Source organism: Delphinapterus leucas, chromosome 19 (genome assembly GCF_059928025.1).
Source record: "Delphinapterus leucas isolate spDelLeu-1000000601 "Yukka" chromosome 19, BTC_Dleu_Yukka2, whole genome shotgun sequence".
NCBI lineage: Eukaryota > Metazoa > Chordata > Mammalia > Artiodactyla > Monodontidae > Delphinapterus > Delphinapterus leucas.
This window is the reverse complement of record NC_143147.1, coordinates 16,211,432-16,226,718: the sequence shown is the minus strand read 5'-3', so window position 1 is coordinate 16,226,718 and position 15,287 is coordinate 16,211,432. Positions and strand designations below refer to the sequence as shown.

General features: G+C 55.1%; 3 protein-coding genes across 8 annotated transcripts; all 3 read right to left on the bottom strand.

Annotated features, from left to right (window-relative positions):
• Positions 1-218: 218 nt before the first annotated feature.
• Positions 219-4,602, bottom strand: PHF23 (PHD finger protein 23). Its single transcript, XM_022595432.3, has 5 exons — positions 4,383-4,602; positions 2,760-2,791; positions 2,510-2,602; positions 1,131-1,968; positions 219-1,026 (listed from the first exon to the last, which is right to left on the bottom strand). The coding sequence occupies exons 1-5, from the start codon at positions 4,414-4,416 to the stop codon at positions 812-814; spliced, it is 1,212 nt and encodes a 403-aa protein (XP_022451140.1). The 5' UTR covers positions 4,417-4,602; the 3' UTR covers positions 219-811.
• A 911-nt stretch (positions 4,603-5,513) lies between these two features.
• On the bottom strand, positions 5,514-7,522 carry GABARAP (GABA type A receptor-associated protein). Its single transcript, XM_022595529.2, has 4 exons — positions 7,333-7,522; positions 6,708-6,786; positions 6,454-6,572; positions 5,514-6,008 (listed from the first exon to the last, which is right to left on the bottom strand). The coding sequence occupies exons 1-4, from the start codon at positions 7,420-7,422 to the stop codon at positions 5,943-5,945; spliced, it is 354 nt and encodes a 117-aa protein (XP_022451237.1). The 5' UTR covers positions 7,423-7,522; the 3' UTR covers positions 5,514-5,942.
• Positions 7,523-8,623: 1,101 nt separating this feature from the next.
• Positions 8,624-15,210, bottom strand: CTDNEP1 (CTD nuclear envelope phosphatase 1). Of its 6 annotated transcripts, none has more exons than XM_089900485.1 (9): positions 14,329-15,159; positions 11,635-11,701; positions 11,422-11,540; positions 11,150-11,221; positions 10,406-10,522; positions 10,066-10,177; positions 9,564-9,648; positions 9,218-9,274; positions 8,624-8,707 (listed from the first exon to the last, which is right to left on the bottom strand). In XM_089900485.1, coding segments are annotated over exons 1-9 (732 nt in total). In that variant the 5' UTR covers positions 14,431-15,159; the 3' UTR covers positions 8,624-8,706. The 6 variants fall into 6 exon arrangements, with proteins under 6 accessions (XP_089756611.1, XP_089756612.1, XP_022451232.1 ...); XM_022595524.3 differs by lacking the exon at positions 8,624-8,707 and adding an exon at positions 8,824-8,982; XM_089900486.1 differs by lacking the exon at positions 10,066-10,177 and having other exon boundaries at positions 14,329-15,210.
• Positions 15,211-15,287: the final 77 nt, after the last annotated feature.

Below are 15,287 nucleotides of genomic sequence, written 5' to 3'. Positions count from 1 at the left end.
GAGCGTGCAAGTGAGAGGTGAGGGTGGGAATTGGGGGGGGGGGTCCTTGACTGGGGGGTGAGGTGGGGCAAAGCCAATCGAGGTCCTAGGGTTGGTGGAAAAGGCGCAGCGCCAGGCCATTTTCAGCTTGGACTTTTAAGAGAGGTGAGTTTCAGCCCCACCTCCAGCCAGCTTTTCCAAAGCCTCCCTCCCAAGCAGGACAGTCAGTGAGGGCTATAAACACAAAAGAGCCCACTCTGCTTTATTTACAACACGAAGGCTGTCTGTACAAACAGCTGGCCAATATTATTAAAAACAAAAGAGGTGAGTGAGAATATCGTCACCTTTCTGTTTTCCTTCCTCACTCGGCCAAGCTCTGGTTGGTACTCCACCTCTGAGCTGCCATACTCAAAAGGTGAAGTCCAAAATTAAAAATACAACCGGTGTAGAATAAATGGGGAGTGAGATAAAAGAAAAAATGAGGGAGGGGAGTGCTATATTTACACTAGAGTTTTATAGACAACCGTCCCACTCCATCCCAATTCCAACCCTGGCCCAGGAAGTGAGCGGTGGCAGGTCCAAGGGACAGAGCTTAAGTGTCTAGGGACCCAGACAGCTTCCCACCCCCAACTGCAATAGGTCCGAGTTCAAGTCCACAAGATGGGAAGGAAGGGTAGGATAGGAACATCACTCATTTCCAAACCAGCCTCCCTTGGGAATTTCTGCCTTGAAGTGGGACAACATCCCAGCTCCGGGGGACAGGCTGATGACCCTGAGGCTCAGTTCCCAAGTCATGTTGCCATTCGAAGTTCCAGCCTAGAGATGGCATATGTCAGGGCTCTCCAGATTTCGGAGGCCCCGCTAACCGCCGGGCCTCTGGCCGCAGTTCCTTGCATTTCTGGCAGTAAAAGAAATCAGGGACATTGGTCTTCTTAATCTTAGCACAGGAGAGGTGGATCCACGTTCCACACAGGCTGCACTCAATCATGGGCCGGCCTGCAAAGGGCTTTCGGCAGTAACACGTGATCAGATCCCATGAGTCATCACCTGGGGAAAAGAAGGTTTGTTTGGTGTTCTGCTGGAGCTCTTAGATCCACAATACCCCCAAACTCATCAACCCAGCTACCCCTGGGCAGCCCCAAACTTCTCACCTGATTCTACCATGATGTCCTCATCCATGACCCGCATCTCGCCTTCACTGGAGCTGGCATCGCCATCTTGGCTTGTTTCAGTGCTGCCCACGTCCTTGCTTTCACTGTCAGTGGGAGGGACTCCTTCAGGGTGCACTGTGGCAGGGGGCCTAGGAGCCTCAGGAGGTGTTGGCAGCACAGGGGCTGGGGCTTCCCCTCCTACCACTGCTGCCATCTCTTCCTCCTCCTCTTCTTCCTCTTCTTCCTCCTCCTCTTCAGAGTCTGTATCGCTGGGGGGTGCCCGGGGAGGCCCAGGAGGTGGGAGTCTATCCCCCCGCTCTGCCTTTTTCAACTTCCGCTTCTTGCTCTTCTTGATTCGAGACCTCTTTTCCCCATCCCCAGGGGCTGGCCGAGGCCTCCGAAGCACCCCAAAGCCTGTCCCCCCTCCTGGCCCCAACTTGCGGTTCTTTCGGTCCTTCTTTCGAGGAGGCTGGGAGAGATCCCCCTGGGAAAGGGGCACTGGGGTGAGAGCAGCAGGGGGCCGGGAGGCATGTGTCAGGGATGTGGGGGACAGTGGAGATGCCATTTTGGGCCCATCTAGATCAAAGAGAGAGTCCTTGAGTTTCATCTTCTCAAGCAGGGTGGCACTATCAGGGGCCTGCAGACGAGGGAAAGTGGACCTTGGGGGTCCTGGCTGGGTGGGACCTGCTTGAGCTGCCCTTCTCTTGGATGACTTTGCTTTCTTAACAAAGGTCTGGATGGTTCTGAGATCTGAGGGGGCTGAGTCCCAGCCATCGCTGTCTGCCGCACTCTCACCTCGCAATGGAGAGCTGGAGCCGGAGGCTGGCCAGTCATTTTCCTTAAAGGGGAGAAGAGACCATGATCAGCAAGGGGCCCAGGGTCATCTCAGCCCCTATACACACCCAACTTAAAAGACCAAAATATCTGGCCAAAACCACTAAATCTTACTGTATTCAGAAAACTTATCCCCACCCCAATTTCCATCAGCATCTCCTCTTGAACACTTCCATGTTACCCCTGACCTCAAATTCTAACCATCTCCCCAATGCCCACTGCCTTCACAACACAGCATCCCCCAGACCAGAGCCATTTTTCTCTAGCTCTTTCTGAACAGCCTCATTTGTTACCATTTTCAGCTCCTAAAATTTTTATCCAAAAGCACCTTCCATTTAGAGCACCCCAAAACCATTACTGCACTCAAACCACCTATTAGTCCCACCCCCACTCCAGATACTAGTTTTCCCACCAAAATTTCCATTTCCCTAGTCTCACATATAATTTCTAGGCTTTGCCTACAAGGTAACACAGTCTCATAAGCTCAGGAGCCCCTCTACAGCCCTAGGACACCACCCTCCAGTCAGTTGTCCTCCTGTCCCTACCTCCTTGCTAGGGGGGATGTAACCAGCATAGGCCAAAACAAAACTGCAGAATTTGTTGAAATCCTCAATTGTTCTCCGTCGTTTCTCTGGTGGCTGAAAGGAAAAAAATATGTAGCACACAGAGTTTACGAGGGACATTCCCAAAAGCATAGTCCCTGGAGTGAGAAATCTGGAAAAAGTGGGAGAGGGAGAGAGAAGGAGCAGGAGATCCTGCAGTAATACTGGGCTGCAAAAGAATGGGAAACCTCACCTGAGTCTCTGGCTTAAGGGTCGGAGGTGGATCTGTGAAAGCAATAAAAGCTGAGTCAAGGTACTAGGAAAGAGTCGGTGTAAGACCCCACCTCTCAACCTCCGAGGTCCCAAGTGAACCCCCTCCTCTCCCAGGTCCCTCAGCCAGGCGAGCAGGCCCCCAGCGGTGCTGGACCCGCCGCTGCTCCCCCTTCCGCCCCGCGAGGGGCGGAGCCTGGGCGCGGCGCCCTCTCAGGCCTCGCTATAGCGCTCCCCTTCCCCCCACCGGAGGCTTGGCGCTCCGCCCCCCCCCACCCCCAACTCACGGTTTCTCTAGACTCCGGGTTCCTCGGCTCTCTCGGCGCCCCACCCGCCATACCGCTCCCCGGACCGAGCCCGGGCTGCCGCCTGCCCCTGTCCTTCACACGCGCCCAGTGCCCGGAGTTCCCACCCCGCCGCGCTCTACCGCCCCGGGCCCTCCGCGACCGCACACGCCGCCCGCCGGCCCCCAGGGTCTAGGATGACCACGCCGAACCGCTCCCCGCCCTCCGGCCCCTTCTACTCGAGCACGAGGCCCGGCGCGCCCCTCACCCCCACCAAACACACACGGGCTCACACATCCAACGCCACTTCGCGGCCGGGACAGACCTGAGAGCTCTCACCCGGACGCGGCCCCACCTGCCCCCCCTTACCGCGCTCCCCACAATTTCGCCGTCCCCCCGCCCCCATCCGGGGCTTTGGCCCCTCCCCGTCTCGAGCTCCTCGGGCTCCCCGCCGGGCCCCGGGCCCAGTTCCGAGCTCTCTCCGGCCGCCGCCCCCCCCTCCCTGCCCCCGGACTCGCCAGCAAGTCACTAGGTTACGGACCCCTAAACTCGAGCCCCCCCCAACCAGCTACTCTCTTCCTCCCCAGCAACCCCCGCTGCTGCCGCCGCTGCCCCCCTCACCCTCCGCAACTCCCAGGCTCTAACCCTCGCCGACCGACCAACCCCCCCTCCCCCCGGCGCAACTCGCCGGCCTTAAACCCCCACCCCGCCCCACCGCCCCCAAAACTAGCCAGCTCTCGTCGCTTCCCGGCTCCCTCTCCCCACAACCACCCCCCGCATAGGTCTCTCTATCGCAGACAATACCCAGACCCTCTCTTCTCCCCACAACTATCTGCCCACCCCTCCAACAATCACCGGGCTAGCTCCGGCGGCAACTACCGGGAGCTCCGGCACCACCGCCACAAACTCCCCCACCTCGGCGAACTACCGAGCTCCTCACTCAATCCTTTTCTACATCCTTCCTCCCCAACAACTCTCCGGCCCCCAAATTCCCCCGACCTCCCAGTTCTAGGGCCCCAACCTGCCGGAGGCCCTTTCGGCCCCTAACCCCCGAAGCTGTGGGTTTCCAGCTCCCGCTCCCCCATCCCACCCCACCCGCCCTACACACACACAGCGCCTGATCTCCAACTACCCCCAGCCCAGTCTCCCACTCCTCTTTCTCCAAGGTCTCTCAACTCGTCACTCTCCCACCTCCAGGGGCAGGCCCCCGACCCCTTCCCCGCCCTCCCCCGCTGGGCTCCGGGGTTCGACCTCCAAGTTTGCCAATAGATTCCTCGCCCGCCCCCCGCCGGCTAAGCGCTCTGTACCGGTCGAGAGCTCACCTTCGGGACTGGGCTCCGCCATGGCTTCCAGCATCGCCCCCTCCCCTCCTCCCGGTCCGGCGCCCCCCTCCCCTGAGCCGGGGATCCCGGTGCCGCCTCCGGTGCTCGGTGCTCCTACTGCCTCGCTCCACGGAGGTGTCTGCTTCGACTCGGTTGTGACTCGAGTCCGCTAGCCGCTGCCGCCACCTCCCTCTACCACTGCCTCCCGCACTCCCGGACCGGGCCCCCTCCCCCCGCGCCGCCGGCCGCCTGCTCCCTCCTCCTTCTCTCCTCCCTCCCTCCTCCTCTCTCCCCCCTCCCTTCGCGGGCGCTAACGCGCAATGCATCAAGGGGATTATAGTCCGTCCGGGGGCAGCAAAAAGGACACTGTATAACCCTCTGGAACTTCAGTTCCCAGCAAGCCACGGATTGGCGCAGGCGCACTAAACCGCTCTCCTCCCCCGGGGAGTGGCGGGGAGATTGGGAGCAGAGGGGAGAGGGGAAGAGTGCGCTCTGGCTCCTGGGAAATGTAGGCTGGGCGGGGCTAAGAAAGAAGGGGACGAAGGGAAAGAAGGGATTAGAACTTTCGGCCACCATACTGCCTCATTCTGCGGCTTCTTTCTACCCATGGGGGACCGCCCCACTTCCGGCCAGACAGAGAAAAGGCTGCTGGGAGATGAAGTTCTCCCGGTGATAATGGCTCCCTCCTCCCCGTGTTCTCCCTCTCCTGGATTACACTCCACTGGATCCCTCACGCCGGCACAAAGTCTGTCTAAGCGACATGCATCTGAGGACAGAGTCCTTTTACTAGCTCCCACACTCGAAAATCTCCTTCACCCAAAAGATTATGACAAACTTGGATGGTTTATCTAAAGCAGGTGCTTTCAAACTTCCACAGAAACCCACAGTAAAAAAAAAATTTTTTTTTTATAACCTCAGGACCCAATCCATACACACGTATATAAAACTGAACTTTCATGAAATGATACTCAGTATTCCATCCATCACAACAAAAGTACACTTTTTATGCACAAGGAAAAGCCCAACATAAAAACAAACCAAAATATACTACTATCCCTCCAACCTCCTCTTTCCCCACCACTGACGAGGGAGAACAAAAGGGGGAGGGGAGCAACACAAAGAAAAATCCAGTTCAGTTTGGTGGTTTTCTCTTTATTGATGTGCCTCCTACCTTCCCCCCACAATTTCAGTCCCTTCCATCTACCCCCAAAAAAGAAGGTAGTGAAAAGAAGGGATTGTTAGGGTTCTGAGCCCCTTGGGCAGTTAGAAAGGGAAAAGAAACCAAAACAATCACCAGATGTGACACATATTGACAGTCAAGAAGTCTAAAGCAGAATGGGAAAGGTGGTAAAGGGGAAGAATGGAGAAAGAGTGGGTACTAGAGGCCATCTCCCACATTAACTCTTGTGTTTAAAGGGGCTGGAAGAGAGTCTCAAACATTAGGAAGTGCAGGTCCTGAAAAAGGGAGGTGGTGTTTGACCCTCAAGGAGGAGCAGGTCAAGGAAGGGGGGCCACCTCTCTCTTTGTAGAATGGGACCCCCCACCTTAGGGACAGCAGCTTCACAGACCATAGACACTTTCGTCACTGTAGGCAATGTATAGAAAGAAGTCTTCTTCATGGTGTTCCTGGGGTGAAAGCAGAAAGTAACAGTGTTCAGGCAACTGGGCCTTAGTTACTTGAACCACCCACCACCGGAACAGATTCTTCCAAAACCATTCTTTATGACTCTCCCTCTCACTTGCTCCAGGCCCTAGACGCTGAACAGTATTATTCTAGCCAACAGTCTTGGGCAAAAAGACCTCAAACTGTTCTCTGCTGCCTTGGAACAGGGAGGGGCCTGGGGAGAGTCTGGATCACAACAGTTGCTCCAGCTCACTATTCTCTCTTCTTTCTACTCCCACGGCCCTGTCCAAATCCCCAACCCAGGACTATGTGGAAATTTTAAGAGCAAATATAAAATTGAGAGCTAAGTAAGCCAGTTTGGTCCAAGAATTGCTGACTTAAAACTTTTTGCCTCTCAAGCGCTTCCAACTCCTCTCCAAAGCCTCCACTACTTCCCAGGCACCATACCTGGTATAGCTGACCCATCGTGGCACTGGTGGGTGGAATGACATTGTTGACAAAGAAAAACAAGGCATCCTCAGCTCGGAGATGAATTCGCTTCCGGATCAAGAAGTAGAACTGACCAACTGCCAAAGATACAAGGCCTGATAAAGTCAGAGATCACAAATGCCCTCAAAAGAACACCTTCTATGTGGAGCCTCCTCCCACAGAGACTGCGCCCCCCTCAGGAAGCAAACCCGGGTATTGGGTCAGATTCCCACCTGTAAGATCAGAAGGCACCAGATATTTCTTTTTGTCCAGGTCTCCTATCCGAGCTTTGGGAGCCTTTTCTACTATCACCTGTTAAAGAGAAGGTTAAAATTAGGAGACATTAGGTATATAGCCCGACAGCTCCACCTGTCAAGAACTCAAACAACAACATTCCTAGCACCCACACCTACCCCAGACTCATTTCTCTTTGTCTCTGAACACGCGGCGCAGCCCTGAGTAGGGATTCTGACCCCACTGACTCAAATTCACCTAAACATCCAGGATCCCTAAACAGGACGTCATAACAAACCGTTATTTTAATCATAAGGGGATGACCTGTCTGGGCCGACTACAGCTTCAATTTCAAAAACCCCATGTGAAGCTCAGGCTGTCAAACGCCCCACAGCTTCCCACATGAATCTCAAGGTCTGTCTCTCGCGTCTACATCCTCTCACCCCCAGCTCTACCGCTACCCCACTCCTTTCACCTCCGGTCCCAGGGACAGCAGTTTCGTGCTCGTTCCCAACCCCGCCACAGCCGGCAGCCTGAGGCCCGCGCTGCGGGTCCCGGACTCAAGCCCGGGCTGTGGCGTCAGCGCCAGCGCCCCGCGCCCTCGGCCCTGGCTACTGTCCTCACCGGGACCCGGTCCGGGTATTTCTTTCGGATCTTCTCGCCCTCAGAGCGGCGCTTCTCGAACGGATGCTCCTCTTTATACACGAACTTCATCCTCCCGGGAACCGGGCTGGACCGGGCTGGGCTGAGGGAACCCGGGGGGGGCCGGGACGGGGGGCGGTGGCGACGGCGGCGACGCGCGGGCGGATTCGGCGGAGCGATCCCGGGACTTGGGCCACTTCCCTATTCACCAACCCCGCCCCCGACCAGCAGGAGCCTCCCCGCCTGCTATGTTACGCCGCTAGCGCAACGGCCCTAACGCCACTAGCGTAGCACCACCTACTGACCGCCACCCCCACGCCGTCAGTGCAATAGCTTTGGAATCAACTTGGAGGCTACGCAGGCGGCGTAGGAAAGACTGTTGGCTTTTGCTATCGTCGAAAATAACTGAAAACCCATTTTCCGAGTTTCCCCCAGGAAAGTAACGATGAAAATGGCTGGAAGATGGTAACCGTAATTTGAGACTTGGCTCTCCAAAAGTTCTTTTCGGAAATAACGTACAGGAAAAAGAGCAGATAATTACAAGGAGAGCTATTCACGAAACGTGTTGGTACGTTGAAGGCGGCCGTTGACACCAAAACAAAGTAGTACCCAAGCGGAGGAAGTGGTCTCCGGAAATAGAGGGCAAAAACGAAACGTATGTTTGGAGAGACGCACGGAACGCTTAGGTTCCAGGGGTGAGTGGACCAATAGGGACTAGAGAGGAGGTCCGAAAAGTAAGGACTACGTCAGCGCGGAAGAATACTGCACTGTGTGTACCCGAGAATCATGTGATCTCGGAGAAGGGCGGGGCGTCACGTGGCGGGTGCGAGGAAGTAGAGCCGGCTTAGGCTTCGGGGAGGAAAGCGCTGGGGAGGTGGAGCCCCGGTGCTCGGCCGGCCCGCCGGTGGCGTGGAGCAACCCCCCCCTCCTCCCGCCCCACGCCGCTCAGGGGCAGCGTCTGCTTAGCTTGTTCACGTCAACCCCCTAGACGAAATGCTGGCTTTGCCGGCGCCCAGGTCTCTCCTTTCATATTTCTCCGTCCTACCGCACTGAAGCTCACGTTCCCTCAGGACACACAGTTGTCCTTACACTCCCCGACAGGGCGCCCATCCTGTCACTAAGTCCCTTCCCACCAGGGAAAGCTACCACCACCATTCCCCCTACCCTTCGGGTCTACAGCAACCTCTTTTCCTTCTGCCTAGGGGTCAGGCTGGGTGTGAACAAAGACCCCTCCCTTCATTTCCCAAAACCCCAGAGAAGGACCTAGGGCAGCCTTGGTTTTAAAGTTATAATGCATGGTTTAAAAGAGAGAAAAGAAAAAAAAAAGAGAGAAAGCTGGTTACAGGTCTGAGGGAATCTAGGAAGAAGGGAAAATAGAAAGTAAGGGAGGGGACAAGTTTGGGGAAAATCCAGTGGCCCAAAATCCCAGTTTCCCACCCACATCCCAGCCCTTGGAGTGAAGAATTAGATCAGTTTTGTACAAGAGTTTTTAAAAAAACAAATCACAACAAAGCTGGCTTGGCTTCTCTTTGAGCCTCCCGGATTACCGAATGTCTGTCTCCCACTCTGGCCAGTCCTGTCTCTCCACCAGACACTGTTGCGGCTCTCCTAGGCCTCCGCTTATGTCCCAGTCTGGGGTTTCCAGGGAGTGCGAACACGAAGTTAGAGTGAGGCTGCTTGAGAATCTGGCCCTTGTGTCCATCCAGACTCCATATGGAGTGCAGGGCTCCCAGGGCAGAGAGGGGTGGGAGGGGCAGACCCTGCCCAGGCAGTCCTCACCAGTGGACAGGGCACCAGACGGCATCCCGAGGGCTCACCCTCCCTTTCCCCCCCACCCCAACTCAGGTGGAGGGGGAGCAGCTGTCACCAGAGCCTATGTTGGTGAAGGTTTCGGCTCAGCACAGAACGAACATCAGCGGTGAACCTGGGACAACAATAACTTGCATTGGTAGAGTCCTTATGTTGATATCCTCACACTAGTGTAAGGCAGCCTCACGGAAGACGTGGGGTGGAAAGGATCACCGTTTTCACATGAGACAGGTTCAGTTTGCCCAAAACCCAAAGGCTAAAAGTGATGAGTTTTAAAAAGACCTTGTTCAAAAGTAATATTCTTAAGGGAAAAGAGATAAGTAAAACAGGACAAACTTTTATTCCTTCTTGGGATCCCCCACCCGCTTCTCTCCTCAGAAATCTAAGTGTCTAGCTTCCCTTACCTGAGGGCATCCAGCATCGGAAGCAGGTTGAGAAGGGCGGTATCGCTGGGGTCACTGAACCAGGATTTGATGGGGATGGCATTGTCTAGAGTGGGTGAAAAGGCACATGAGAAGAAACAAAGGATTCAAGAGAGACAGGGTGTTTTTCCTTTTATTTGGGGGTGGGTTTCATTACTTTAAAATACATACGCCCCCAAACTGAATGACCTAAGTAAAACCTCCTTGATTTATTCTTCAAAATAAAATAAAATTTTAATCACCGTATTTCATACTAGGGCGAGGCTTCTAGTCAAACTTACTGCCTTGTGTGTTACCTGAAGCAATTTGATATGAGAAATCTGATTTATGAAATGGATATGGCGGGGTGGGGAACATCTCATTTAAAAGAGAAACAACTTGCATCCTGACCGACTGTAAACCAGGGAATCCCAGCTCCATGCATTCAAAATACCTACTCAGAACCACTTCCTAGTCCTGCCAGACTCACCACCGTCCCCTGTACCTGGATGGCTCCTGTAAGCCCCTGGGGAGTTATCCAGGATCACAATGCTGGAGAGGTCACTGTGGACCACAGAAAGGTCCTTGATGTAGCTGCCCAATTCCAAAGTGCAGTGCTGGAAGGCAGGGTGAGCTGCTCATCAAAAGGAGACTCGCCCTCTGTGATTGCTCCCCCAATCCCAACAATGCCCACAGGCAGCCAGTTCTCACAAAAGGGATTATACAGTATGCCTCCCCCACACCCTCAGAAGGTTCCATTTCAGGGCAGTTGCCTCAAACTCAGGTCCCTCCCTGATGGCCTGCCTCTCAAGCCTCACTCTTAGACCTGCACGCTAGCCCCTTACCTGTCTGTAGTATCTCCTCTTGAGAATGCTTCTGCTATTATCCAGTTTATCTGCCACAGCAGAGCCGTAGATTTCCATGCTTGCTGTGAACACCACCAGCTCGTACCACTGGCTCACCTGAAAGAGATTGGAGAAGAGGAAGGTGTCAGAAGAGATGATTGTTCAGACACGTAGATCCCTTTTACTAAGACTCTAGCAGAGTTCTTCAGGACTTCCAATAACACTGAATGTCTCTGAGGACACAAAATTCTGCAACTGTCCTCAAACTCAAGAGTCTTAGGCACCATACACCCTTAAGATTCACAGATGCAAGAACAAAAGAGTGGGAAGGGGCTTCCCTGGTGGCGCAGTGGTTGAGAGTCCGCCTGCTGATGCAGGGGACGCGGGTTCGTGCCCCGGTCCGGGAGGATCCCACATGCCGCGGAGCGGCTAGGCCCGTGGGCCATGGCCGCTGGGCCTGCGCTCCGCAACAAGAGAGGCCGCAGCAGTGAGAGGCCCGCGTACCGAAAAAAAAAAAAAAAAAAAAAAAAGAGCAGGAAGGCTGTGGAAGAATAGAATTGCATCAGCAAAACAAATGAACCCAAACTATCGAAAGTCATTCTCTGAGCATCCTACAACCTCCGCTCTCCAAAACTGCCCTTACCCATTTCTCCTGATCCCTTACTTCCTCCAAATTCTCTAAATTCCCAGAGCCCTAAAACCACTGCTTCATCACAGAGCTGCCTTCGGCTTCTGCAAACTCACCACTTCCAAGAAGAAATCCACATGGGGCCTCTTATGTACAAAAAACCGGACGGGATGTTTGTCTATTACCACCTGTAGAGGAACACAGCAGGGCTGGGAGAAGTCCTGAGCACCACAACACAGGCCTAAAGGACACCCCCCACCCTCCCACTGCCTGCTTCCCTCCTTCAGGCTGCCAGAGGACACAGCCAGGGATGAGATGCTCTGGGACTGGCAAAGAATTGAGCAGAATAACAGACGTAACCATTCCATCACTTCCCAGCCCCACACACCTTGAGAATGAAGTCAGGAGGCGTTCCAGGCCGGACTGTAGGCCTCAGGACCCCATCGTGATGGGAGTGAATAAGTGTCTCATCCAGATCCAGCACCAGGATCTTCCTCTTCACCTGGCCTGAACCACAACGGGAAGGGGTAACACCAACCAACCTCCAGCCAAGACCTTGAACCCTACCTCAGCTAGGGTTCCTCCCAGTCAGCATACTCACTTAGCCGATTCCGGGACACAGGAGATAAGGGAAGGATGTCATATCGAACAGTTTGGTACTGAATTACCTAGGAATAGCAAGAGAGAGGTTTAGAACCCTTGACAAGGAAATCTTCCCCACTAGTAATAGGAAGCACGTGTTGAACATTTACCATACACTGGGCATAGTGTAATTTAGGGTTGTTTCTTTAATCCTCAGAACAACCCTAATAATAACAATATCATCTACGTCTTAAGGACGAAGAAACCAAGGCTTGGAGAAGTTAAATACTTTGCCTAAGACCCCACAGCTAAGAATTGTCTTATTTAGCAGTTTGCCCCTCCAGTTAGAATGAAAGCAAGGATTTTGTCTCAATCGTGGCTGTATTCCTAGAACACTATAGCAGGGGTGGTCACTTACATTAGAATCAATGAAATGGTGGAGGCAGGATTGTACCTGTGCAGTCTGATCCAAGAACGTGCCCTCTTAACCATGATGTTATCCTGCTACATGGAACAAAGAAATGCGTGGCCCTCCCCACCTCCACCTCAAGAATTCTCTGTGACACCTCTCATCACCTCCTGTTGGGAGCTGAGGGCCTCAGATTCCTTAGTGGACAGGGCGTAGGAGTCAGGAGGGGAGGTCTTTGGGTCACTAAGGGGAACAGAGAATGAGGGAATCCAGGGGTTGTCAGGTCAGCTAAGTTCCTCTGGCTGGGGCCACCAGGCCTATTTTAACCAGCCACCTGTCCATTTCTGTCTCTACTAGCCAAGTCACAAGTTGTAGAGAACCTCAGCCCTCTGAACAGCCTCCTTATCCTGGTACCCAGGGCAAGGCAGAGAACACTGGAAAGCCCCACTCACCAGGCAGACCGATAGAGTATCAAGAAGGCCAGAGTGAAGTAAGGGCTGTGAGTGGGAGGTGAGGAAGGGACAAGGACGTCACCATCTCGGCCTTCCAGCTTCTCCAAGCCTTCTCTAGAGGCTCCTGTTTCCAGCACTCAAATCTCTCCCATGCAAAGCTTGGCAATTCCCTCCTCTGCTCTTTTCTTCTAAGCACAGTCCGTCCCTAGGCCCCAAGCCTCACGAACCAGGCTCTCCACGTGCAAACCAAAGGGCTCTCTCCCCCTAATCCCAAGGCATGTGCCCTTCTTTTCTCTCGGGGCTGCGATGAGGGCTGCAACAGCTCGGGTGTCCTGCCCTGCTCTCTCGGGTTGCACATGCTGGGCATGTAGGGAATGCTCTACGCATCTGCCAGAAAGGGGGTGGGGGGAGAAACCGATTGGAAAGGAAGGAAGGGAAGACAAAAGGCTGTGGGGTCAGTGCTGCCCAGAGGAGAGCAATTTTGCAAGGAACCAGTCTCTGCATGGGCTGGAGCCCATCCCTGCACCCAGAACAGAAAACTGCTATGTTAGGGGAAGAAGGGGAGATGCTCGGAGCAAGGCCAGGAAGAGAGGACAGCAGCTAACACGTAAGGAAAATCCCAGGAGCTAGTCCCCCACACATCTCCGTATCTCTGACCCGATTCTTCTTGGCTCCTAACCCTTATCTCAGGGAAACAGCCCTGCCTACAACCATGACCACCCTGAAACAATCCTCACCCTAAACCCTAAATCAGGAAGTGGAAGGAGTGGAGTAGTAAAGGAGACACTGAATCCAAGGCCATTCCCCAAATCAGTAAGTCAACCACCACTACCACTCAGGGCTTTCTGGAAGTTCCTTGACCTAGGCAGCCCCTACCTGGTTTTATTCCTTCATGTTTTATTGAGGTATGCCAGAGTACAGACTGGAGACCCTCTGCACCCCAGCTCACTGAATCCTCCCCAGACTTCTTCAGAGGATTCTCCCCCGTGATGGTGAGAACACAGAGCACATTAAATGATGTTAGCCTAAGGAGGTTTGACCTTGGAGAAAACCTATGGGGGAGGAAGCCCAGCGATACACTGCCCACAGTATCCCTCACAATGCTGGGGTCTCCTGGAGAAACAATCTGAGAAGCGTGCCCTCAGATTCAAACCTTAAACTGACAAGCACCGTCTTCTGATAGGGACACCCAAACTTTAATGTGCTCCCTTCCACAACTAAAGATGCCAATGATAAATGCATCATTTTTAGTCTCAAAGTCTTAATAAACCCAAATATTCACACTCACACTATGAAATGAGTTTTCAGGACCTTTTTGGAAGAGTTCCCTTAATTTGAACTGCAGGGGTTTCTCCTTCACACCCAGGGCTTTTCCCACGTTCCCATCCTTGTTGGTGACATACGCCCCCCCACCCACCCCCACCCTTGGCACATGAGCCTGTCTCTCCCTTGTTATGAGACCAAACACACACGGAGGTTCCAAATAATAGGAGGGTCTTTCACAAGCCCACATCAACAGACCTGCTGCCATCAAACAGGTGTTCCCCGCCCCTCGGCTTCTTTAGCAACAACTCTAGCTTTCTTAAAGAGCACCCCACCCATCACCCTGGCCCCCAAGAGTTGCCAAATCCTTTTCCCATCTAGCCCCCCTCCACCATCTCGGTTCTACTACAAGGGTCTTCCTCTTCCCCGTCCCACCCCATGCCCAGCGACGGGTGCTCTAATTCTCTAGCGATAAAAGCTGCCGCCGGGGCTCAGTCTCTAGGCCCAAACAGCGGCCCGAGACTTTCCAAAAACCCTCGAGCACCGCTGACAGAGGTCCCCACCACCACCAGCGCCCACCCAGGCTCACCGTGCGGATCTGCCTCCGCAAAAGGTAAATGAAGAAGCTCCAGAGCTTGGCGGCGAAGGCCACGAACGTGCGCAGCCCCAGCAGACACTGCGTCCGCATCATCCCGATGACCCCGGCACCGCCGGCCCCGGGGCCCCCGCGGCCCAGCTCCGCCAGCCCCCCGGGGGCAGCCCCCCGCCACCGGGAGGGGGAACGGGGGCCCCGAGTGGCAGGAGAGGCTGCAGAGAGGGGCACGGAGCGGGCGGCTCAGAAAGCCACCCACGACGAGGGGAAAGCCCAGCGGAACGGGGAGCTGGGGGACAGGCGTGGGCAGCCCGCGGGGGCCCACATGGGCGGGGAGTGGCACCGACGAATTCGCGGAGGTTGCGGGCCGAGACAGGTCGGGCTACGATGGGGTCCTCCGAGACCAGGAGGGAAGGGGATGGAGAATTGGGGGAGGGGGCTGTGGGGGAGGGGGCTAGGGAGAAGGGAGGGAGGGAGAAGGAAGGGGGAGGGGAAGGGGGAAGCGGAGGGTGGCCCGCTGCGCAGGCGCGCTAGGGGGCTGCCCGCGGGAAAGGGGCGGGCGGGGGCAGCGGCGGGCGCAGGGCCGCGGTGGCGGCGAACGGACCGGCTGGGCCAAGGAGTCGGGAAGGAGGGGAGGGGGAGCCGAAGGGCGCGGATGGCTGGACTGGAGCGGCCTCCCCCTCCCCGAGGTCGGGGGTGCCTCAGCCGCTAGGAAGCGGGGTTGCAGCCTCTGCAGCTGGATTTCCCACTCTGACAGGCGCCATTTTACCGCCCAAAGGCCTCCCTCCTTCTTTCTTCCCCCCTCCTCTTCCCCTCTGACACTACTTCCGGTGGTGACGTGTATTCGCTTCACCGGGGCTGAAGTTCCCCCTACTCTGTCTTCGGGGGTGGGGATAAGGAAAGTGGAGCGTGCTCCGAACAAGGCCCCAGTATCGCGCATGCGCAGAGGGTGGTGC

Coding starts and splice junctions, on each gene's coding strand:
- GABARAP (XM_022595529.2), bottom strand. CDS start 7,422: ATGAAGTTCGTGTATAAAGAGGAGCATCCGTTCGAGAAGCGCCGCTCT. Junction 6,787..7,332: donor AATACCCGGACCGGGTCCCG/GTGAGGACAGTA, acceptor TCTCTTTAACAG/GTGATAGTAGAAAAGGCTCC. Junction 6,009..6,453: donor CGATGGGTCAGCTATACCAG/GTATGGTGCCTG, acceptor CTTTCACCCCAG/GAACACCATGAAGAAGACTT.
- PHF23 (XM_022595432.3), bottom strand. CDS start 4,416: ATGCTGGAAGCCATGGCGGAGCCCAGTCCCGAAG. Junction 2,792..4,382: donor GGCGGAGCCCAGTCCCGAAG/GTGAGCTCTCGA, acceptor TTGCTTTCACAG/ATCCACCTCCGACCCTTAAG. Junction 1,027..1,130: donor GGACATCATGGTAGAATCAG/GTGAGAAGTTTG, acceptor TCTTTTCCCCAG/GTGATGACTCATGGGATCTG.
- CTDNEP1 (XM_022595523.3), bottom strand. CDS start 14,430: ATGATGCGGACGCAGTGTCTGCTGGGGCTGCGCACGTTCGTGGCCTTC. Junction 11,702..14,328: donor TGCGGAGGCAGATCCGCACG/GTGAGCCTGGGT, acceptor TGCTATTCCTAG/GTAATTCAGTACCAAACTGT. Junction 10,523..11,149: donor TGGATTTCTTCTTGGAAGTG/GTGAGTTTGCAG, acceptor AATCTCTTTCAG/GTGAGCCAGTGGTACGAGCT.